The sequence below is a fragment of the Thermobia domestica genome, chromosome 3 (assembly GCF_964235325.1).
Source record: "Thermobia domestica chromosome 3, izTheDome1.hap1.1, whole genome shotgun sequence".
In the NCBI taxonomy this organism is placed as follows: Eukaryota; Metazoa; Arthropoda; class Insecta; order Zygentoma; family Lepismatidae; genus Thermobia; species Thermobia domestica.
Genome location: NC_137456.1, coordinates 313,953,352 through 313,978,285, shown reverse-complemented (window position 1 = coordinate 313,978,285; position 24,934 = coordinate 313,953,352). Strand labels below are relative to the sequence as shown.

General features: G+C 36.0%; 1 protein-coding gene across 1 annotated transcript in view; it reads left to right on the top strand.

Annotated features, from left to right (window-relative positions):
* The window catches only part of cmb (combover), a gene marked incomplete in the record, with an annotated part of 274,174 nt that overhangs the window by 246,118 nt on the left and 3,122 nt on the right, over positions 1-24,934 (top strand). The window contains 7 exon segments of the mRNA XM_081752595.1: positions 2,704-2,963; positions 5,990-6,107; positions 8,707-8,850; positions 10,981-11,154; positions 13,002-13,268; positions 18,545-18,613; positions 23,269-23,446. Of these exon segments, the coding sequence (XP_081608721.1) occupies positions 2,704-2,963; positions 5,990-6,107; positions 8,707-8,850; positions 10,981-11,154; positions 13,002-13,268; positions 18,545-18,613; positions 23,269-23,446 (1,210 nt within the window).

The window sequence follows — 24,934 nt, the reverse complement described above, 5'->3', positions numbered from 1 at the left end:
TCAACCAGAGGTCTTAATCAGTGTGTAGAGTGCTGTGAATTTTTGAAAAGAAAATCACTATTTTAATGCGAAACTGATCGTGAATAACGAGGCCCATTTTCACATGAACAAGCCAGTAAATAGAATTCTGATTTTGGGGGGTGAAAATGCACGTTTGATGCATCAGCTATCATTACATTTCAAAAAAAAGACTGGTACTTACTCGTGCTCAAAAGGTCGTTAGACCTTATTTCTTTCAAGACGAAAATGGACAAGTAATCTCTGTGAGGCTAAAATGAACAGGAAAATGATTCATGACTTTGTGATGCAACAAGTTAAAGAACAGGATCTGCAAAATAGTTTCGTTCTAATAGGATGATGCTACACATCATACAATCAAAAGCCTGTCAGTTCGCCTGACTTAACAACTGATCACTGCTTTTTATGTATTTGTTTAAATGAATTGCCGTATCCTTATTATAGAAGCAGAAGGTCTAAGCCTATCAATACCACTAATATGCAAGTCTCAAAACGTTTAAGAGGTACGGATTACATAAATATCTAGGCGAAACATTTAGATATTCTTAAACATCTTTATTGTAAAAGCAAGATGTATCCGTCTGTTAGTCACTCTCTTAATAGTTCAGAGTTAGGCTAATAATTGTGACTAACTGCGTAGGTTCGTACGTGACGCCAGATGATGTCGCTAGTGTACAGGCAATTTACGGATGACCCGGGAGAACAATATTGAACACGAATACACCAGCAAACTGATTGAAACGTTAAAGTAAATGCTGAGTACTGTTAAAAGAAGAGTCGATTTGTGTAGAACCACCACTGGTGAACATTTACTCGATGTATTTTTTTCCAAGTAACAGACAGGAATTACGTATTTTACTGAACAATATGACTTGTAACACAACATTTTTTTTTTTTTTTCAGCACTATCTGCAAATTAAATCGGAGAGTTACTTTATATATGAAGCTTGAACGGTCACGGAACACTTGGTCGAAGAAGTGTTTTTTTTTTAGGACAGCCATCCTGGGTTTTCCTCATTCACATCAGACAAATGCCGGGATGGTATCTAACATACAGGTCCTTGGCCGCTTCCTTCCTTCCCTTTCTTCGGATAATGTGATATCCGAGGGACGTCATCCCTCATACGTGATTGGCTAACATGGCCGTAGATACCGAAAGCCCAAAAATCTAATTCCTAATCCTAACGGATCACAATAGGTATAGACTCTCATATAACCTAGGTGGTGAAATAGACGTTAAGCTCCCATCAGCCTTCAACCATTGGTCAGTTCGTTGCTAAGCTGTCAAAGAACATGTAGAGTGTGTACGACTACTCTCATTTTATCTTCATATTTATATTTCTCTGCTGTGTTAATTTTTTTATTGCAAGTGTTCCTTTGAACAGTAGAGCTGTAAACATTTTACATCTTTATTCTACCGTTAATATACAATTCTTATTGGCAGTAGAGTATGCAAGTACAGACTCATTGTACAGAAGGGAAAATAGATTGTGGGATGTTGCAATTGAGAAGTTGTTGCGAAGGTGAAATGAGCACTGGAAGAACTTAAAAAGGAGCTATGAAAAACTGACTATGTTGAAAGTTAGTTTGAAACTGAAGTTCTGAATACACAAAACGTCACGAAATTGGTAATTTAATTAACAGAATTACATACAGATGTGACCCTTCACAATCGCATTAAAAATCTCAGATTCACTATTTAAAAATACAGATCCTAATTACATGACATTCCAGAACCAGTCAGTCTCTGTCATCAGTGGAAAGATTAAAAGTAACATTTAAAATATTGTAAAAATATGTGGAATATTTATATCTTCTAATTTAAAAGTCTTTTGTTGACATGGCTGCATCAAGCCTTACATTATGTCCTCCGTACACCTTTTCACTTTGTATTGAAATACGCAGACTTTGACGCAGCTCTGCCTATAAATTATTTTTTTTTTTAATTCGTGGGCGAAGATAAATATTCCATACGGTTTTACGATATTTTAATATTACTTTTAATCTTTTTACCTCATGACAGAGCCCAATTTCATGTGGAATGTCATGAAACTGGAACTTGCTATTTCTAATAATGAACTTGCTATCTTTCAGTTCGATATTGTGATTAATGTATTTGAAAACGATCATATATGTATATAAAAGCAAAACAATATGTAACAACTTGTAACTAATCTTTTTACCGATCATTTTAACCCTTTTCGAACCAGTGACTTATGTGCACACGTCATGATGCTTGCGCCAACTAATACCAGTGACGTTCCTGTGTACGTCACGAGTTCTCTCCAAGAATCCATGTTTTGGTATTGCGGGACTTAAAACATGGGGAGAAATGCAGATGGGTAAAATTGGTTAAAAAGAATTTAAAATATGCGAAGTGTAAATCTTCTTATTGGACATAAATAGATATTAATGGTAACTCATTGTCCCTGTTCACTGTTGTTCATTTTTTTTTTTGTTTTGTTTTGTTTTGTTTTGTTTTGTTTTGTTTTGTTTTGTGTATGTCTTAGCATCTGATATTACCGGACGTCTTGCTATGACAGTTTCATATTTATTACACTAACACCAAGAGAGGGTAAATTTATATTAAAAATGTCTGTTCTGATGATGTTGGAAATCGGTATTTTGATAGGAAGTGATTAATTTATGATTTGCTGATAACTAACTGTAAATATTCCTTTCCAGTTAAGTGGCGCTGGCCGAACTAAAATGGATTCTGAAGTGCAAACGGTGTTGGTGGAATTGCTTCCGTTTCTGAAGGCCCACTTGGATGAGACTTGTTCCCCTACTCTGCTATCTGCAGTTCGCCAACTTATCCTTCAGCTGATTCCCCCAATTTCATCATCATCTTCCAACCCTGCAGGACCTCAGCGCCTGAGTAGCTTTTTCCAAAGTCAGTTGGATGCCTTGTTGGAGGATGCGCTTCACAAATTCCAAGGATGCCGGTTAGTATTGAATGTGTTAGAATCTGGAAATGAATAGTTTAAGTTCGAAGTATTATTATTATTATTATTATTATTATTATTATTATTATTATTATTATTATTATTATTATTATTATTATTATTATTATTATTATTATTATTTAAAAAGACTGGATTTCCTGCGTGCGAGGAAAATGCTTTATCAATGTATTTACCAGCGATACGACTATAGTTTCCTGTGTTTTTCATGCTAGTCCACCCATCAATTGATAAAATATTTCTAAGCTACTCCTGCCTTGTTCCATACTATTCTTAAGTGAGAAGCAAATAATTTGAAGATTGGTTTAATTTCATTTATACAGTGTTGAGACACTTAGAACTTTGAGTATATATGCTTTTAATGTTTGAGAGTCTTTCCTGGATAGAGCATTTTAGAACCAAAGTTCATACCATTTAAAACGTAAGCAAATAAATATATTTATCACTGTATGGGAAGCAGTGATGATATTTAGAAACATCAACGCAAAAGGCTAATACTCACCGCAAAAAACAAACCACTCCTCTAGGAAGTATTTTCGAAGAACATTATCTCCATCTTTAGCCTAGTCACAATTCCAAAAGGATTTAAAACATGAGCATCACATCTTAAAGACAATAACCATAACATTGCTGATTCATGTTTTATAGAGAAAGCAAAAACAACAACTGAACGAAAAATTAAAGAAGCTTATTACATTCATAAAGAGAAACGTATATTCAATTTAGATAAAGGAAACATAAATACGATTTGGAGCAGTTCTGGAAGGTAACAAAAAAAAAAAAAAAAAAAAAATGAACAACAGTGAACAGTGACAATGAGTTATCATTAATAGTTATTTATGTCCGACAAGAAGATTTACACTTCGCATATTTTAAATTCTTTTTAACCAATTTTACCCATCCACATTTCTCCCCATGTTTTAAGTTCTTTTCGAATTGTGACTAGGGTAAAGATGAAGATAATGTTTTCCGAAAGTACTTCCTAGAGGAGTGGTTTGTTTTTGCAGTGAGTATTAATCTTTTGCGTACATGTTTCCAAATAAATATATAGCTTAAAATATATAAGAGACAGTATTAACCCTTCAAAATTGTTGCTTCGTATCTGTCATTGAACTGAGCCAAATGCTATCACACCAAATCCGACAGTTTTTGACTTAAGCAATTTAGATTATAAGCAACTCCTATATGCAGATGCTTGTGGTTTTTTAATGGCTATGTTAGTTTTTTAAGTAGATGTAGTCACCATAGATGTAGTTAGCAGTATTTTGATTTCTGGTTGGGAAAACGTATCCAGATTGTCACATTATCAATGTTGCTCCCTAAAATGGCCAGCTTGCATATTCGCAGATGATCGAAAAATGTGACCAGTTATAGAGAACAAACACTGGGAATTACTTCTGTGTGATCTTAAAAGAACCAAACTAAGAAGAATTTAAAGGAAGTTTTAGTACTCCATAGAACAAGTAACAGGTATCATTTTGGCCTCAATCAATTCGATTTGATGAGGACTACCATAGCTAAAAGCATATTTCAGTTTGCTCATAACAGGTATTTAATATAATTTAACAGTTATAGAAGATTGTGCTGAAAACTTCGTATTACTTTTAATGAAACATGGAATTCTGTTTGCTGAAATATCAGGTTGTAATTTATTGTTGAATTGTGACGTATTGTGATCTTAGTGTTAATTTTGTGTGAGTGTACTAGGACCATTTTTCTTGAAGTAACATCATATCTGGTATCTGATATGTAAAAAATACGAAAGTACCTGACCTGGACCCTCGGTGTAATTTCCTGCTTTAATAATATGTAGTAGACATTGTATGTCGTTGAGTGCATGATTTTGTGATTCGTTCGAAAAGAGAGCACTCTGTTTCCCAAATATGCTGGAAATGCTACGAAAGCATTTTCCTCGCACTGGTTCTTTCATTTCTAGAAATAAATTGTAGTCAAGATTCATGTCTGGCGAGTAGAGGGACACCCAAGTCACTTCAGTGCATCACGTGACTATCGTTGTTGTGGGCAGTCTGTATCAATTTGCGTGATACCAAATGTAATGTCTTTCGCGTAATAACAAAGCACAAATGATGTTCCTTATAATGAGCGTAGTAGGCAACAGTTACTTATATCTTTTGTGAAGCGCAGTTCGCAAGAATAACCTCTTAGTAATCATTATTACTGCTTGTTTGTGAGTTATTAAAACTGTTAATAGAGTACGGTTGTAGTTCAGGTTCGTAAAATCTAGATTGCATTTCATCATTTTCAGTATGTGATGAAGGAATGCTTCATCTGTTCCGTAACGTTCCAGATGAGTGCGTACTCATTCCCATCTCTGCCATTTTTGCATCTCGGTAAGATGATGTGGCACCAATTTTACCGTTACTTTGCGGCAAAGGCCTTTTGGCGATATTACGTAACTGACAGTGAAATGTACAATGCGACCTCCTGATTTTCTACACATGTCCATCGGCTGTCTTTTTCTAGTAACATGCGAAGTGCATTCAGTTGATCTTTTGTGATAAGAAGGAATTCGCCGTGCTGTTTGAGTGCTGATTCACAGCTACTTTTAAATGTCCTTGCCCATCTGGCGACAGCGTAATAGGTAGATCTGAGTATGCAGTCTTTTTAAATGTGCAACGTGAAAATGTATAAATATTTGCAATTTGTCACGAATAAATAATTAGGCGATCAAGTATACACACACCATTCTTCTAATTCGCTGAAACGTAGTAATAATGTGCAACCAAAATGTGAATATGTTTGTCATTTGTCACAGAACCACTAGATGAAAAGTATTCCGGTAGTGCTGCCAGTTCAAGAAAAACTTTCACATGTATTTCTTTGAAAATGAGACATTTGCATTTACCTTTATTAAACGTTAAAGATTTGCTCCACACCTATCAATTTTCTTCTGTGTAAATTTGTAGTTTCGTGTGTCTTTAACAGTTGAATTATATTTATATACTTCCAGATAATTTTACTTAGGGTTATTTATTTGTTATCTCTAGGTTACGTGATGTTTGTGAAGAGTTACTGTCTATAGTAGCTGAAGTCTTATTGAGTGAGCTGACATTTTTGAAGCTTGTGGATACAGTTGGACGAAACCAACAGCAATCTTCTCAACAGGTAATACAAATTTTAATGGTATTCGCAAAGAAATGTAAAAATGTCTAAGCAATATTATTTTTCATGTAATTTCCAGTTCGTTTTGCTAAAGAGTTTGCTGAGCACATTAACTTTATTTTGCTCAGTAATTGTTTTAGTGATTTATTATATTTGCACATGGTATTGCCAAGATATGAGTCAGTTGGAAAAATAAATAAATAAATAAATAAATAAATAAAAAATAAATGGCAATTGGGAAAAATGAATGGAATATTGTAATTTATAAGATTTAGAATAGTTTACAAAATCAAGGGAACAATTAACCTAAATTGAAATCTTTTGTAAATTTGAAGAATTGTTCGTCGTATCTCAGAGCAGGTGTACATTCAGAAATTTTTGTTGGCAGGGGTCCAATTCCACAAACCACTTTGTCTATGTAGTATTGAAGGGGTATTATTCTGCAATTGAATACAACGAGAATACTCCCACCTATATTTTCAGAAAAAATGATAGAAGTAGATTGTTTTTATAAAAGAAAGATTTAGGATTTACATTTCTGGGCTTTCGGCATCTGTGGCCATTTAGCTCGTCACATATATAAGGGATGACGTCTCTCGGCGATCACGCTATCCGAGGAAAGGGAAGGAAGAAAGAATTGGGAAAGGAAGGAAGCGACCTGGAACCTATATGTCAGGTACCATTCCGGCATTTGCGTGGTGTGAATGAGGAAAACCTCATTCAGGATGGCTGGTCTGAAAAAGCTTTTTACACTTTTTCGACTGGGTGTCCCCACCGGCAATCAAACCCGGTACCGCTCGCACCGAAAGCGAGAGCGTTAGCTACTATACGCTACGCGGGACCACTATAAAAGAAAGAGTACAGATTAAATGTAAGATCAAATTTTCATGCTACATAAATCATTTCCGTCTTAAACAAGGATAGTTTTATTCAAAAAGTGTACAAATGTATGTTGAGTTAGGAAGTTTTGGAGGGAGTTCCGGACCCAATGGAATCCCCTGTGAGTGCACCCCCTGTTTCAAAGTTACCGTATGTGTTTAATAAAAATAAAAGAGAAAAGGTATTATTATTAATAAACAAATCACTACTTTCAGTGGTTAAAAACCAAAAAAGGTTTCATAGTAAATGTAGAGGAGCTGAAAGTGATGGTTACACTATTACTTTGGCACCGAATTACTGTGCATAATACCGTGTGTATCAAAAGTCCGGGATTATAGGTCAGCTCCATTATGAGTAAAGATACGAAGAAATGTGCAGAGAGGAAAATTATTGGAAATATGTGATTTTTCAATCTAAAATTATGTAATTTTTGTGATCGCGCCAACCCATTTAGGTTCCACACTGGTAAGACACCCTATATTAAATGAAAAAGTAGTGTGTCAAGCTTGGTAGGCTGTTCGAACGGAACGCAAAGGCATGCAAAAATGGCACGAGGAACGTAAGAGCATCCAAAAATGACATGAGGAATGTAAAGTATGACAAAATGACACGAAGAACGTAAGGACATGCGAAAATAACACGAGGAACGTAAGAGCGTTCACGAGAGACCTAAGGGAATGCAAAAATGGCACGATGTAGATAAGGGCACGCAAAACAGGCACGAGGAATGTAAGGGCATGCAAAAATGATACGATGAACGTAAAGACATGCAAAAATGACACGATGAACGTAAAGGCATGCAAAAATGTAATAGATGAAGGTAAAGGCATGCAAAAATGACACAATGAACGTAAAGGCGTGCAGAAATGATACGATGAACGTAAAGGCATGCAAAAATGATACGATGAACGTAAAGGCATGCAAAAATGATACGATGAACATAAAGGCATGCAAAAATGACACGATGAACGTAAAGGCATGCAAAAATGACACGATGAACGTAAAGGCATGCAAAAATGACACGATGAACGTAAAGGCATGCAAAAATGATACGATGAACGTAAAGGCATGCAAAAATGATACGATGAACGTAAAGTCATGCAAAAATGATACAATGAACGTAAAGGCATGCAAAAATGACACGATGAACGTAAAGGTATGCAAAAATGATACGATGAACGTAAAGGCATGCAAAAATAACACGAAGAACGTGCACATTGTTGTATGAAGGAATGTAGAACACTTCGAATCCATTTCCCAATAATGCTGTTATGGTGAGGACCCAAGGAAATAACCTGCTGAACTGTCAATGTTACTTTTTCATTAAACATAGGATGCCTTACCAGTGTGGAGTCCAAATGGCTGGTGAAATTGGAAAATTTCACCATTTTAGATTGAAGACCACCTATTTCAGCAATTTTCCTGTTTTCCCATTTTTTCGTATCCTTACTAATAAGAGTTGGCATGTAACCCCAGACTTTCGATACACCCTGTTTATTCCTTGTTTACATTTATTAATTCATGACAAAATTATATACCCATAGTTTTAGTTTCAGTATCTTGAAGACGATGCAAAGAAACCGATTCACTTTATATGACAGGAAACATTGTTTTATCATAACAAAACCAATAGTATTCAATATATTCAAAAAAATTTAAAAAAAGAGTTATTTCCTTTATATACTGTATAAAACTAATTGTATTTTGTGAATTTTGTTTGTAGACAGGGACAGAAGAAGGCACAAAGAATGTTCCAACTGATCCACTTCACCCTGCTGATTCTGATGGGGTTACTTCAACTTCCTCTTCTGCAGCTGCTAAACTTAACCAAACGGACGAATTAAGTCAAGTTTCAAAAGATAATTCGGTATGTGCTTCCTCTTCTGCTCTTTATCTTCGTAATATAAGTGATTTTTTGTAACTTACACTTCTGCCTTTGGTATACGCGGTTTCTGGTTTGATTCTCGCTAAGCTCACAAGGCAGTTCGCAAAATAGGAAGAAAGCAAACAAAAATATATGTAGGAATACTTGTTTAACGATCAGACCCTAGCCTTAATAAACAGGAATGTTGATCTTCAAAAACTCTTGCTGTGAAATACGGGTTCTGTAAAAACTTTCTTTAGGTCATTCATAAGGGAATATAACTTAAAAAACATACTGTAATAACCATTTTTAGATTATAAACAAGCTTATTAAAACGATAACTATTCTTCTTTGGAATTCAGTATGAGGAACATGACTTTCTCAGACACACACACACTCGCTGCTATAAATTACATTTAAAAGAATTTGTTAGGAAGCCGCGGTTGTTCAGTGGTAGAGCGTTTACCTCTGGTGCATGGGCTACTTGGTTTGATCCCAGTTCGCGCCAAGTGAGATTTGTGGTGGACAAACACCGTGTGCGTAGGTTTTCTCGGGGTTCTCCCACTTCCTTCATTCTACCATTTCATTCATTTCTCATCACTGTCTCCTTTATCCTAGCCGGCATAAGCGTGGGACGTTAAACTTAAAGATTGTATGAAAAGAACTTGTTAATTAGTTAATATGACTGAGTGAATTGAAATTTATGGCAGCGATTGCGTAGTGTATCAGAAAGCCGTTTTCTACTTAATGAATCTCAAAGAATAGTTGTTCTCGTTTTTAAAGTTTTTACAGGAAGTTGTATTCCACGTTAAGAGCTTTTAAAAATCAGTTCCTGTGTAATCTGAACCGCTAGAGAAGCAGTCTTGCGAACAAACTCAAAAATACTTACCTTAGCTCCTCCAAATACTTACAGATCGTTTAAAAATATGTTAAGTATCGAATTTTTACTACACCAGTTAGCATTATCAAATACCTAGGTACGGAACGGTATTTGGTATTGATAAAATTCGACGTTTGAAAATTTTTAAACTGTCTATAAGAATTTCAAAGACCAAAAGTTGAGTACCTTTGAGTTTATTAATCAATATTTCTGTTCATTCCTGTTATTTCTATATTAACCAATCCAGCATAAGATGACATTTCATTATGTAGACTCCTGCTTACCTATGGGAGAAGCAAATCAGTCGACCAAAGATTCTAACAAAACACAGTGAGTGATAAGTTATACTAAACTTTGGAGTCAAAAGTGGCGGCAGTGAGAGCCGATACACTGACTACGCATCAGCAAACGAACGTGCTGCCTGTTCTCAACCAGAATTCTTCGTGGTATGTAATACCATGGATTACTTCTAGTTTGATTGAAAACTTAATATTCCATCAAGTGTTTTAGTCAGTTAAACAACGTAACTTATATTGTATTTAACTAAACTGATACCCGAAACTGGTCTCAACCTACATGTAAAAATGAAAGTCAGTATATTTGTGATTCAGTAACTCTTGAACTGACCGACCGACCTCGATGACATTTGCCACATAGATGAGGTTCAGGCCTGGGATGTTTTTTATCCTTTCACGTTAACAGTGCAACTTAGGGGGTGGGGAGAGCGGGAGATATTTAAAAATGATCGAAAATAATCAATATTAGTGTCGAGTCTGTAATTTTCGGGGTCGCTGAGGTGAAGAGTGACACTTCAGATGCCATTTAAATCCAAATTCAACCCCGCATCTTTGGGGTGGGGGAGAAGGATATATATATATATATATGTAATCGAAAATGACCGATATTGGCAAATCCATAGTTTTCGGGGTCGCTAAGATTAATAGTAGTACTTTTGATGCCTTTAAATCCAAATTCATACCCGTAACTTGGAGGAGGAAGAGGGGAGATTTTTAAAATGATCGAAAATAACCGATATCAAAGAGCGCTTCAGTAATAGAAAAAGTGTATGACTAACGAAACTTATTACTAATTTTTCTTATTTCAACCCAGCGAAGCAATTAATTGACGCTAATATGATATGGTAAACAGTTATTTCTTCGAGAAATAACCATCATTTGATTTCCAACAATTCTCCTCAGTATTTTTTCTCCCTCTTCTTTCATAATTTATGTTTTATGATATTTTCTTTCCAGAACTCAGGTGATGGAGCGTTGGAAGAACAAGGTGCCGTCGGACCCCATGTGTCAATTCCAAGTACTGTGCAGCAGGTTGGTGCAACTCCGCAAGAAGTTAGATTAAATTCAAGCAAAATATCATCCCCTACTGTTAGAAACAGGTGGCCAGCATCCAAAAACGGAACAAATATGGTGAGTATTTGTATGTAAGTTTTCTTAACACTTTTAAGAAAAAAATGAAATCTTCAAGTTTTACGTCCCACGGTTATGCCGGTTAGGCTAAAGGAGACGGTGATGATGAGAGATGAGAGAAGTGGTAGAATGAAGAAAGTGGGAAGAAACGAGAGAACCCTGAGAAAACCCACGAGCACAGTGTTTGTCCACCACAAAGACCACACAGCGTGAGCTGGAACCGAACCAGGGACCCCAAGCACCAATGGTGAACGCTCTAGCACTGAGCCACCCCCCACCCCCTTAACACTTTTAGAAATTACCTGAGTCAGTAAAAGATTAGATTTTTCAAATACATTTCCAATTATAGTGACATTACGTAGTGTAGGTTTAAATGCAGGTCTTATAAAAAAATCTATGATGAAATTCAGCGGAGAAGGGGGAAATAGAAATGGCAACTACTGTATTAAAATGTCCATATCTCGGAATCTCTTAAGTTGAGGGACATGAAAATTAATATTCGGGAAGTTTTTGCTTTTTTTCTGTGCTATGTTTCACCTATTTGTCTTTTAAAATATCCAGAAAAAAAGTTCTTATTTAATTTACTAGGATCATGGTAGTTGGCGTTACAAGATTGTAATGTTGGTGTACGTTCGTCCGTTATACTGTACGCTAAGTTTTGAACGAAAGCGAATTTTTTTAGTTCTACTTTTTTGCGATAGATCCTAGGGCAACTATCTCGGCTGAGTTCGTTAATAGAGTCAATCCATTAACATCTTCATGGATAACGGGAACTTACGTTTGTCTGTTACTCCAAACAATAACTCTTAACACGTTAACTGCCGGCGAAAATTAGCTGGTTGGGCCCCAGGCGTCATTGATGCAGTATTATGTAACTCTCACTGAAATATTCACTGGTTGCTATAATCCTCCTCCCATAAAGTTAGTAAGCAAAAAAACTTTTTCACAGGCCATTAGTTCCGGTATACTTTCGTGCGCCGTATTGGTCCGACAGCACGAATAAGTAGCTTTAGTTGTGAGCCAACGGCTGGGAATAGAGTCATAAACTCAATATTACAATGTTGGTCCCATCGGACCAACGCGGCGCAGTAGGAAAGTTCACTGTTGGGCCCATCGGACCAACACGGCAGGCAACGTGTTAAACAGAAACAAAGTTTTAAATTCTGCTTTTTGTAATAGATAGTTACAGCAATTATTTCGGCTGAGTTTGTTAGATGTCAGTTCATTAATATCTTCCATTTCACTTAGTAACTTTTAAATGAAAACAAATTTTTGAATTTTGTCTTTTTGCAGTAGATAGCTAGATCAATTATTTCATCCGAATTTGTAAATAAATTCAACCTGTTAATATCTTAACGGGTAAAAGTGACTTACGTCTGTCCGTTTCTCCATTTGATGACTCCTAATGAAAGCGAAATTTTGAATTTTTCTTCAGCAATTCTTTCGTTAATCGAAATACTCCATTAATATCCTAACTGGCTGACTAAGTTTAACGGTAGTTATCCATATTCCATTTCCTGCTATTGAAACAAATGTGTGTAATTGTAGAATGCTAGGGTTTACATGCCACGCCGTTAAATGGTAGCAAATATCCTCCAGTGGTTGACATCTACCGGACGAAATTTAAACTTCTGGGTGTGATTCTTTTTACTGTCCTTAGCAGAGTTTGTTTATATCTAAAATAATAATACACAAGCATGAATGAGTAAACTATACCATGGACTTGTTCCATGATTCAGCGAAAGTTATAGATTTAAAAATAGTTTATTCCAGTAAAGTCGGAACAATTGATTTCTGATAATCATTAGAGCCAACTAATTAACAGTTAATTATATCTGTTTGTTTAGAGCTACGAAGCTGAGACAGAGGCTGAAGTGCTGGGCTGTAACGGAGACCTTGCGGAAGCAGATCAATCTCATGAAGACAGAGACCAAAGCGAAGCTTGGGGAGCAGATTTGAGTGGAGGACTAGGTGCTTCCTCGTTAGAACGCAGAGTTGAAATGGAAGATCAACTGGAGCCTCAAGATTCGCTTGCTGAAGGAATTGTATCCGGACAAAACAGTCAAGCAGAAGGCATTGGTGCTTTAGAAGATAGCTCTTCCGAGGCCGCTGAGGTAAGATAGTTTATAATTCGTGCTAATAATAATAATATTACGTATAATATACCGACGTACCATTCGTTGTTAAGGAGTTTGGTTTACCAAACAACTCCTATATATATATTTAGTCTGTTTGTGTGTGTGTGTGTCCGTTCGAAAGACAGAAAAATCTAAAGAACAACTTGAAGGATTGCCATCAATTTTGGTCAGGATGTGGAGGATTAGTTAGAAAACGAGTTTATTGATGGCGGTAGGTTTGCCACCTTTAGGACGCGGGACGCGCGTATAGAATGCGGGCGGATCGCTGGTTCTTTATACCCAAAGCTGTACGTGGAACAGTTTATTATGAACAATAGAAAGAAATACACATAGGTCTATTCGTCATCATCATAGGTATTCTACCATTATCAACAGATCACTTGCCGCAACTCAGAAGCTTTCATCCTCCACGGTCTTCCGCTAATCTCTTCGTCCTCACGTACGATTTCTCTGTTTCGATATCGTCCAAAATAATTGTAGCTTCCTTCGCCTCCTTCCTCTCTTTTGTGCCACTATATCCTCTAGCACGTCCCTCTTGATACAGTTCCTTCTTACCCAATGTCCCAACCAGTTTGTCTTCCTCTTCGCAATAATGGTTTGGATACAAAACCTCGCGGAACAAAATCTCGCCAGGCCAAAACCTCGCGGGTCGAAATCTCGCCGGACCAAAACCTCGCGATCCAAAATCTCGCCAGGCCGAAACCTCGCTTTGCCAAAACCTCGCGGTCCTGACACCTTACCTGGTCTAAACTACGCGTGACGTAATCTTGCCTGGGAAGAAATGTCGTCAGTATAAAACCTTGTCACGATGTAGAATTTCTTCGATGTAGAATGCTCTATATATTGCTATATGTACATATTTTGTAATAACACGTAATTGCATTAAAATAATGACAAGAAAATATTGTAACGCGTGCTTTGAAAGTCTGTATATATACAGGTAAAAATGAAAATTACTATATTTGTGACATCATACTTCTTGATCTACCCGACCGATCTCGATCAAATTTTTAACATAGATGAGGTTCGGGCCTGGGATGTCTTTTGTAATTTCACTTTGACGGCATAATGAAGTGGAGGAGGAGATATATAAAAATAAATAAAACTTAATAACTCTTGAACCAAGAGAATAATCTCGATCGAATTTGCCAGACAGATCATGTTACCGCCTGGGATGGTTTTTATGATTTCACTTTGACGGGAAGGCGGAGGGAAAGGGGGAAACATATAGAAATATATAAAAATTAAATTGGCTGCGTTTGTGACTTAATAACTCTTGAACCACCCGACCTGTCTCGGTCAAATTTTCAATATAGATGGAGTTTGAGCCTGGGATGGTTTTTATTTCACTTTGACGGTGACCTTAAGAAATTCTAACAAAATCGAATAATATTTATGAAAGTATGAAATAATATGTGAGTTTTTACGTTCCTCGATTATGTCCTGTAGGTTAAAGGAGGCGTAGATGATCAGGGTGAAGGAAATGGTGGAATGAAGAAAGTGGGGAAAAAACGGAAAGCCCCAAGAAAGCCCCCACACACGATGTTATATATATATATATATATATATATATATATATATATATATATATATATATAATATGTGTGTGTGTGTGTGTTATTATTATTATTATTATTATTATTATTATTATTATTATTATTATTATTATTATTATTATTATTTGTAATATGGAATTCGATATTAAGAAACTCATTGGGTAGATTTTAAGGAAAGATTTCATTCCGCAAATTTTTGGCCAAGCGAGATTTTGGCTCACGGGGTTTTGGCTACGCGAGGTTTCGGCCTGGCGAGGTTTTGGCCACGCGAGATTTTGAGAGGGGAGGTTTTGGGCGGCGATGCTTCGGCCGCGAGATTTTGTCCGTATCCCTGCAATAATACCTAAAATTGTTCTTTTCTCCCCCACCATTTTTAAGACTCTTTCATTCGTTTTCCGCTTGACCTAGCTAATTATTTTCCATCCTTCTCCACTCACACATTTCAAAAGTTTCTAGTCATTTTTCATCATTTTTGCGTAATGTCCATGTTTCTGCCCCATACAGTACATTACTTCACACGAGGCACCATATGAGTATTTTTCTCAACTCTTTATTCAAAGTCTCACAAAATAATATTTTCTTCCTCCTAAAGACTTCTTTCGCCATTCCTATCCTTGCTTTCATTTCATGTTCGCACGTCATATCATCACTAATAATACTACCCAAGTATCGAAAACTAGTCGTCTGTTGTATATTCTCCCTTCCTATTTCTGTATTTGATACTGACTGCTTCGTTTCAATGATCATGGCTTTTGTCTTTCTAACATTTATTTTCGTCCCATATTCTTCATCGCCCATAGGTCTGTTCATGAATGAAAATTCCAATATAGGTTTAAACCAAATGTATACTAAACAGAAAACTTGTAGTGTCAGCCGGTTAGTTGAACAGAAGTTATGAACCATTGAACCGGTCAAAGAATATTATCATTGGTGGTGATTTCACTGCCATCAGCGCGAAAAATTTTGAGCGGTAGAACCATATCGATATCTCGATCATCTTAGGTGCACATCGTAATTTGAAATTCACAAATGTCACTGCGGATTTCTGTTACCATATTTTATAAGTGTTTAGATAATGTGGCGTCTCACCATGTATTGCATCCCTCTTTGGCATAATTCGGGACGCCGAAAATTTACTTAAAATTAAGGATGCCGCGCCATCTCGATAGGTCGAAATGTACACAAATGTCGCTACAAAAAGCTTCAGATTGAAGGCTGGAGCGCATAAAGTACTAGAATATAATATAGCAGAAAAAATTCTTCTCACTAGGCAATAAGCTGATTCATGTATGCTATGTAAGTTAATTCATATCTTAATGTATACGGTTCAAGTATTTATATAAAAATCTGCAAATTATGAATAGAGTAAATACTTTATATCGTACTATATACTATAGCACATATGAAACAAGTGTGTTTCGTTTCACTGTGTGATATTACAGTAGATTTCCAAATTATGCCTATTCCATACTCAACATAGTACATCTATAACTACTGGTTGCAGTAGAGTAATAAGATAAAAGATAGAACCTGTTCCTTGGTCCTGAATCCATATCAAAAAGTCATTAAATTTGCTCGCTATCCCTTACTGTTTTGTTCTCTGACGACAAATGTGGAAAGCGAAAATTGTTAATTTGAACCACTTCCGGTTTGAATAGAGAGTTAGAAAGAGTTATTGAACCTATTCTTCCTAAATCAAGTGCAAAAGCCTATTTCTTGATATCTCTTACAGTTTTGGCTCTATGGAAATCAAATTTGAAACCAGAAATAAATTTAAATCACTTCGGGTGTTGTGGGTTGTGTACATACTTTTGAGACAACTGTATCAGTTGCAAAGAACCGTTTGTCGCTATGTTACCATTTCGGTTCAATAGCGATAAATGCTGAAAACGGAAATGTAAATCTGAACCATTTCCGGTTTACGTAGAGGATTAACAGAGGGGATAGAAGGTATTCTTGGGAAGCTAAATCGATTGCAAGAAACCGAATCCCGATATCATTTCTTGCTCTGTGGAAGTAAGTAATGAAACCGGAAATGGTAGTAAATTTCAAGCACTTTCGATTTCGGTAGAATGTTGCGGGTTCTCTTGAGGCGCTGAATTATTTGCAAGAAACAGCTTCTTGCTATCTGGTACCGTTTTCCTTCTATGGCGATAAACGTTAAAACTGGAAATAAGGAATTTGAACAACTTTCGGTTTGAATAGAGGATTAACGGAGCAGATGGAACCCATTCTTGGTACGCTGAATCAATTGCAACAAACCTCATCTTGATATCCCTTACAGTTTTTGTTCTGAGGGTTTTATGTCCCACGGTTATACCGGGTAGGCTAAAGGAAACGGTGGTGATGAGAAATGAATGAAATGATTGAATAAGGAAAGTTGAAGGAAACGAGAGAACCCCAAGAAAACCCACGCACACGGTGTTTGTCCACCACGAAGTTCACTTGGGACCCCATACTACAGAGGTGAACGCTCTGCCGCTGAGCCACCGCGGCCCGTAAGACTCTTGAATAGAAATATATTAATATGAAAGAAACTTATGACTCTTAAACAGGAATATGAGAAAGAAATATTACCATCAGAAATATAAGAAGACATCAAACTTAAAAGTAAGAGATATTTGTCCCTGGCGATTTTTGCAAAACAGCAGACATTAAAAATCTCAAAACAAAGCGGTTGGAAACACCGATATATGAGTATGCAAAAATCGACATAGTAACTTCCTCAAGTATTAAAATTGGTTGCAACGCTTATGCCCTATTCTTTCACAACTGGTCTGACAATACATATTTTTTTCAAACGAAGGAGATATATTTTTTGGTCATAGCAATATATTTAAATCTGGAGGGCTGGAGCAGTTGCACAGACTATTTCTTATTTAGCTTTGATTTTATTATATTTTGTATTTTTAGCGATCGATAATAAATAATCTTTCGTGTTGTGTTGGTTAATAATAGGTCAAAGTCAAATTTGTGTACGCAGTTACGTAACAAAAGTTCAGCATTTACCAAAGCTTCCAAAGTAACATTTTAACAACGCAGATGTTTCACCGATGAATTTTCTGTTTCCCGCAATTCACCTTTAAAAAAAAATCACATTTCTTTTAAAGAACTGTATTATTGATAACTTTCCTTCACTGTAGAAATAGTAATTATCATTACTAAAGAAATGCTTGTAATGTTCCTCGCTTTAGTAAGTACTGAACTTTTCAGCGAACTTAAAAAATTCGTTACGTAATTCTCTATATCTTCGTGTGTGTGTCTCTCTCTCTGTTATTTGCGTATTTTTCAATTTTGAGCCCTCACTTCGATAGTGCACCAAAAATTATTTGAAAGAAGTGATGGAATTTTTCGTGTCACTTCATCGTACCGTTCCCGAGATATTGGCCAAAATGGTTCCAATTTTGGGAGATTGAAGAAGCCATATCTCGGAAACCAAAGTCATAGAGAAATATTGGTGTTGATCAATACTCATACCAGTTATTGATTCAGTAATTATTGAGTCAATAACTAATGACGCAATAATTATTGAATCAATATCTGGTATTGGTATTAATAAAAATTAATTCCTTTTAAGTTCGTTCTGGCAATACTCGTCGAGCATTCTCAACTGGTTCATTATTATTATTATTATTAGTTAGTATATACATTATGGAATTACCTAGTTATGACACATTCCTTTACCATTTCTTCTAGGACGAATTAGCGAAAATAGAAGACAAATTGGGTGCTGTTGGCGGTAGTGTGCTGCAAAATAAGACTGAGGTAAGTTGTTTTATATTATTCTTGTTCTAAAATTGCACAGTATTGCAAACAAGAGAAATTTGCTGTAGAGGTTAGTGGTAGAATACTCAATTCTGTTGCGTGGGATCCGTGGTTGGATCCCAGCTCCCGCCTAGTGAACTTTGTGACCTTCATGTTGAATTTGCTGCTAAGTAGCTTTTGTACACCGTTTATATCTATATATATATCTATGTTTATATCTATCTATATATCTATGTTTATATCTATGTCTTTTTTTTCTCACTGTCTGCCAACATTACAATATCATCTGCTTCTGTATTTTCTGCCCATGAACAGTTATTCGTACGGTATGAATGTTTTTTAATTTCTTTTATTGCTTCTTCGATGTAGAGGTTAAACAAAATTGGTGACAGCGAGCGTTCGTGTCTAGCCCCTTTCTGAATTGCTGCCTCTCCTCTCTCTCCCCCTTCTACTTAATTGTTGGCTTCTGTTCTCTGTACAAGTTAAGATATTATTCTTTGCTCCAAGGTGATAGTAACCAGCCTTCACGAATTCCGAGAGCGTAGGTAGACTGAAAATAAGAATCACTGTCTATGTTGAAAGCACTTTAGCTGACATAAATGAGTCGTTTTACTGTAACATATTCGTGTGCTAGCTTAGATTTAGTCTTGTCATCAGTTGTGTTCAAATAATTCCAACATGAAACTCTTCTGCGACAAATGTTCAGTAGACGGAGAGGCTGCACTGAAATGCAAAGTAGTCCAGTGCTCTCAAATTTAAGAAGCTTATCTTTTTCTTATTCATTGTTGCTACCAATAGCGTGGCATTTCATAGTTCCCGAGAGAAAAAGTGAGGACATGGTAAAAATGCGAAGAAAGCACGTGCATGACGATAGTCGTAGCCCGGAAAAATTTAAATATTTAGATATTTTTCATGCTAGATCTCGAAAACTACGTATGGTTCAGCAATTTGGCCCGCTTTTGTTTGCGCTCAGTTATGCAAAAGGTTGAGAGTTGCGTTTGTTCCGTCTTTCTAGCTCCATGATCATTGGCACGTCTATACTGGAGAGGGGGTTAGCTCCCCCTCACACCCACGACATCCATCGTCTATCTGGACCGCAGTATTAAGGCACTTCCTCAATATATCAGCGAAGTGTCATTGAAAACCAATCCCAGTTACGAATGTTAATGTGTTCACAGGGTTGCGTTATGTAGGATGGATAGATATAAAGCAACCGTGTGAACATAGTAACTTCCGTAACGGATTGGAAAAATTGCATCAAAATCACAAACTTCAACTTTCGGACCCCCATAAATCTACAGTACTAGTAGTATCATAGCTATGAATATTTCTGTGGACTCTTTACATGCAATAGTATTCAGCACAAAACTTATGAACCCTCCACTTCGTGCCATTCCAACATAGAGTCCCTTTAAAAGTGTAATCTTCTGTGCTTTTTGTGATGATTTCATATATCAAATGCAACCTTGCATATTTATTTATAACCAAGAATATATATTCTCCGTGACCTCAGTCTCTCTCCATAACATTCGTTTTTCTTTGGTGTTCGCCTGATTGGTACATACTGAGCAACTGTAGTTTTCGTACACGCTTGCAAATGCAAAAATTGGCACTCCACCAACAACAAAGATGGCCGCCATTCAGGAACATTTCTATATAGGACAACGTGACTAGTGTTATTGACCTTCTCATACAGAAAATTCATCACACTCAAATTTTTATAATTTTCGGAGATGGTCGAGCAGCCTGCTCCGGACCAGTTCGTATGGATTCACCCTTGTAAGGTCCTCGTACTGTAGAAGTAATTCTTTCTAGTCATATAAAACGTGGATTACCAGTTCTAACAAGGCAGTGATTTATTTGAATCTTTCTTTACAACACTTGTTTATTCTTCTAATTGCTGTTAAAAATTTTACTCTCAAAAATGCAGAGAAACACCTATGTCAGTGGTCGCGTAATTTGTGAATTTGTGAGAGTAGTTGAGTGTGCCTCATCTTTATTGACGTAAATAAGCTAATCGCGACTTAATGTAGTAACTATTTTACCCTTTTATTTCTGTCTCTCTCTCTCCCTCTCTGTTTTCCTCTCTCTCCCAGCTAGCCACAACAAACTCGCTCACACCGCACTCACATTTGTCTTTCACCTGCAGCTGGGAACGGTAAATTTTGACATAGGTACCATTAGTTGGTGTAAAGTGAATGTTCAGTAAAATTAGCACAGAATTACGTGATGAAAATTTAATGCTATGATTGATAAAAATTCGTATATGTAATTGAATATTACATACACAAAAACTACAATTTCAGAATTTACATGCGAGTACGAAGAAACAATAATATTAATCACATACCACGAAAATTTAATAATATATGTAACGTGCACGATCTCTGGTGGCGTATTGTGGAACTTTGTAAAAAAAAATAAATAAATAAATAAATAAAAACTTACTGCGCAGTCTTTTTCAAGTTAATCACAGAATCCATTGCCGTTTACATTTAATGATCGCATTGGATGGGTAGAGTTCACGAATCCGTATCTGCTAAGCATGACCCAAGCTAGTCTCATCAACGGTGTCCAGGTTAAAATCTCTAAGCAGTGTTTCTCCGCACTTCCCAAATTAAACAAAACAAGAAACAGCATTAAATTATTTGTTTAAACCAACGTATAATTTAAACAGCCACAATGTAAAGTTACTAATCACTGGATCCACCTAGCTTCCTCTAATGGGTGGATCTGTGCAGGGTGCGTCTGCACACACGTCGTGCTTCCTTGAGACCAGACGCGCGAATGAAAAGTCTCTTTTGTGAGCTCTCTTTGTGTGTTGAGAGTGTCTCGAAGAAAATGTCCCGATTTTTTTTCCTTTCCTTCGGGACCGAACTAAAAGCTAAGCTTGACGATGATACAGTCCTGAGAAACGCAACGAGTGGGCAATTTCCTTTCTTTTTCTCCATATAAGGTGCTCGGCGACTCGAAGCCAAACGCACACACACACATAGACAAACATATATGTATATTTTTTCAGAATATTGCGTGTGGTGATTATATTCAATAAGAAAAAGCGGAAAGGTTATTATTCACCACAAAAAATATGTAGCAGAATATTCTTCTACATGCAACAGGTAGCGCTTTTCGAAGATGCTACGTCCTTCATCAGCCTGTGGTAGACTTCAAAAAGGATTGAAAAAAAAACATGAAGGATGGTTAAAAAATGGTTAAAAGGTTAGGGTATATAAAAAACAAATCTTCTGTCAAATACACGAGAATAGAAACTCAGTGACATTGTACACTCTACATTGTTTTTACATATCCTAACCTTTTAACCATTTTTTAACCATCCTTCATGTTTTTTTATCCTTTTTGAAGTCTATCACAGGCTGATGAAGGAAATAGCATCTTCCGAAAGCGCTATCTGTTGCATGTAGAAGAATATTCTGCTACATATTTTTTACGGTGAGTAATAGCCTTTGCGCTTTTTCTCATACATGTATGTTTGCCAAAGAGGCAGTTCCAGGAATTTTCCTTTTTATACGAAGCTGGATTGATAAATTCCAAGTTAGCACGAACTTTCTATCTTCTTTTAATTAGAGCAATTGATGAGCCTCAAAAGCGGTGATAAATTTTTAAAATTATTTTGCCCACTGAAAAATCAAGATGGATAAAATATGCATTTTTTTTATTGATGTCTTTGATTTGGAATCTAGTGTACGACAGTTAAGAATACAGTTTATTTTTGTCGCTATTTTATTGTAATTTTGTAACAGGACTAATCTTGAATTACCAGTAATTAAATTTATGAAAAACAGAGTGAGTGCGAAGTATATAGATCTAGTATGCTCTATCAGTACTGGTAATCTGTAATTAATGAGGGGACCACAGTGCCTCAGCTGTAGAGCGCTTACCTCTGGTACAAGGGATCCTTGGTTCAATCCCCAATCAAGTACGTTTGTGGTGGACAACATCGTGTCCGTGGGTTTTCTCGAAATACTCCCGTTTCTTCTCACATTCTCATTCCACTATTCTTGCATCACCATTCACTTAACTTAATCGCCCGTCTTCCTTAGCCTAGAGGGCATTATCGTTGAACTGAACTGAAAAATTTCGTTAAACTGACAGATTTCATTTCATTTTTAATGCATGAGAACATTGTACAAGTAATTGATAGTTGACGATATACGTACGACTTTTAATTTGTACGATGCTATATAATTAATATTTTCCATCTTACAATACAGTCGTTAAAAAGCAATTGAAATATATACTGTCAACCCTGCTGCTTAGGTACTTTAAGGGCAAGCATCGGTATTGAAGCAGGAGCAACGACATCTTTTAAACGAAGCAGGTAGTGGAGTTACTGGTAAATGAAGAATAACATAAAATAAGAGAATTAGCTTTTTTGTATGTAATAGTGGTAGTGGATTAAAGTTCAGAATAATCCTTTTAAAATTAGAGTATGAAAAATAGGTTGTGGTCCAAATTACTTGTGCAAATACGGGTAATTAGAAGTACCCTTATCCTTAGATGTCCACAAGAAAGAATCCGAGAAAATTCTGAAGCATTGGCAAAGAATAGTGTGAATCACAATTTTGGAACGTAATAAATAAGTGGTGGTGCATTTATATATTGCCTATATATGTAATTGTTGTTTTATTTGTCAGGATGAAGTATGGGAAGTGGAACAAGACAGGGAGCTCGGATTAGATCAAGTTCCAACTCGTCTTTCGTCTTCGTTTCACACAGAAGAGGAAAGTAATGATCCATTAATGAACAGCTTACATGCCCAAATGAGCCCCGAAAGTGAACTGAACCACGATTCTGTGTCAGTGCCACAACAAGGTATGGAGCGAGACAAATATATATTAACTTTATGTATTTGTTTTAAAGTGCGTATAAAACTTTTCTTTATTCAAATTTAGATTCAAGTCACATCTTTTCTCAGCTTCTAGTGCAGACAGGAATGTTATCCAACCTGGTTAGCCGTAATACTATTTATCGTGCGACCTTGTATGTACACTCATGTCCAAAATGAATGTCGCATATTTATATCTGTCTTCTTGTAAAAATGTAATTTGATAATGATTTTGCATAGTACTTTTAATACTGATACTGTGTATATAATCGGGAAATGTATAATCGTGCTAAATTTCATAGGAACAGAATTATAAACACGAGAATTAGAATGAGTAAAACAAAATGTTGCTAAATGGACAAGAAAGTTCTATTTTCGTTATATTTTTCTTATTTAGTGCTCTTTTGACATGAAATTTGCCACATACATGTCTTTGCTGATTATACACGTACTAACATTGTAAGAAATACCGGGCGAATTCGCTATCAAATTATATTCCTACAACAACATATTTATAGACATGCGACAATAATTTTGGACATTAGTGTACATAGTAAAGGTGAAAATATATGGAAATTTTGTCCATTATGATAAGTGTCGAAAGTAAATCGAAAATAGTAAATGAGATTTCCTGTTTTTCCAGATCTTTGGTAAGTGTTCTTGTAAATGTAGTAGATATGTTGGTGAATTCCATTGGTTATCTGAAATTTGATTGATTGAGTAAGTCGTCATATTTTGTGTTTATTTGATATTTGTTTTAAGTGTAAACTGGATTTTGTATCATCTCAGCATTGATTTCGCGGTATTCATTAAAGGAAGTTATCAACTTTCAAGCGAAATTCGTACACATAACTTCAAATGTATGAATTTCACCTCATATACCACTAAGCTCTTACGTAAAGAGAAAAATGCCTTCTTAATAGAAATGTGTATTTGCTATGGTCACTGTGGTCAATATCAGATTTCGAGGCGTGTTAGAAGAAATGAGATAACTGTGTCGTAGTATTTGAGGTTCCTATTTAGGAATGCTACGTGCTTCTGTTGTTACTTTTGAGTGTCTATTACAAAAGAACTGGAACAGTTCGTATTTGCAGAAAGTAGAAGAAGGGAATTCCCCTCTAATTTGGAATAATAATTTACTGTTGTGGAGAATTTCCTTGAGCCGTAGGCCAAAATTGTACGAGTTCACGTCTTGGGAGCAGGGTTCGCAAAGACCATGGTTTTTATTGAAAAAAAAAAAAAAAAAAAAAGTTTTTTTTTTTTTGGTTTAAACCTCTTTTTTTTTTTTTTAATAATTTACTCTATGTATTTATATTAGATATGGACAGAAATTAGCTTGTTTCGCCTTGGCGTTATTATGCAAAAGGTTATGCTGGAAGGGGTCACATAAGCTTAAAGCGGAATCCAAACCGCTTCTCAGCTTACATCCAAAAGAAATTGTCCATTTGGACATGAAACCGGGACTAATTGGTCAC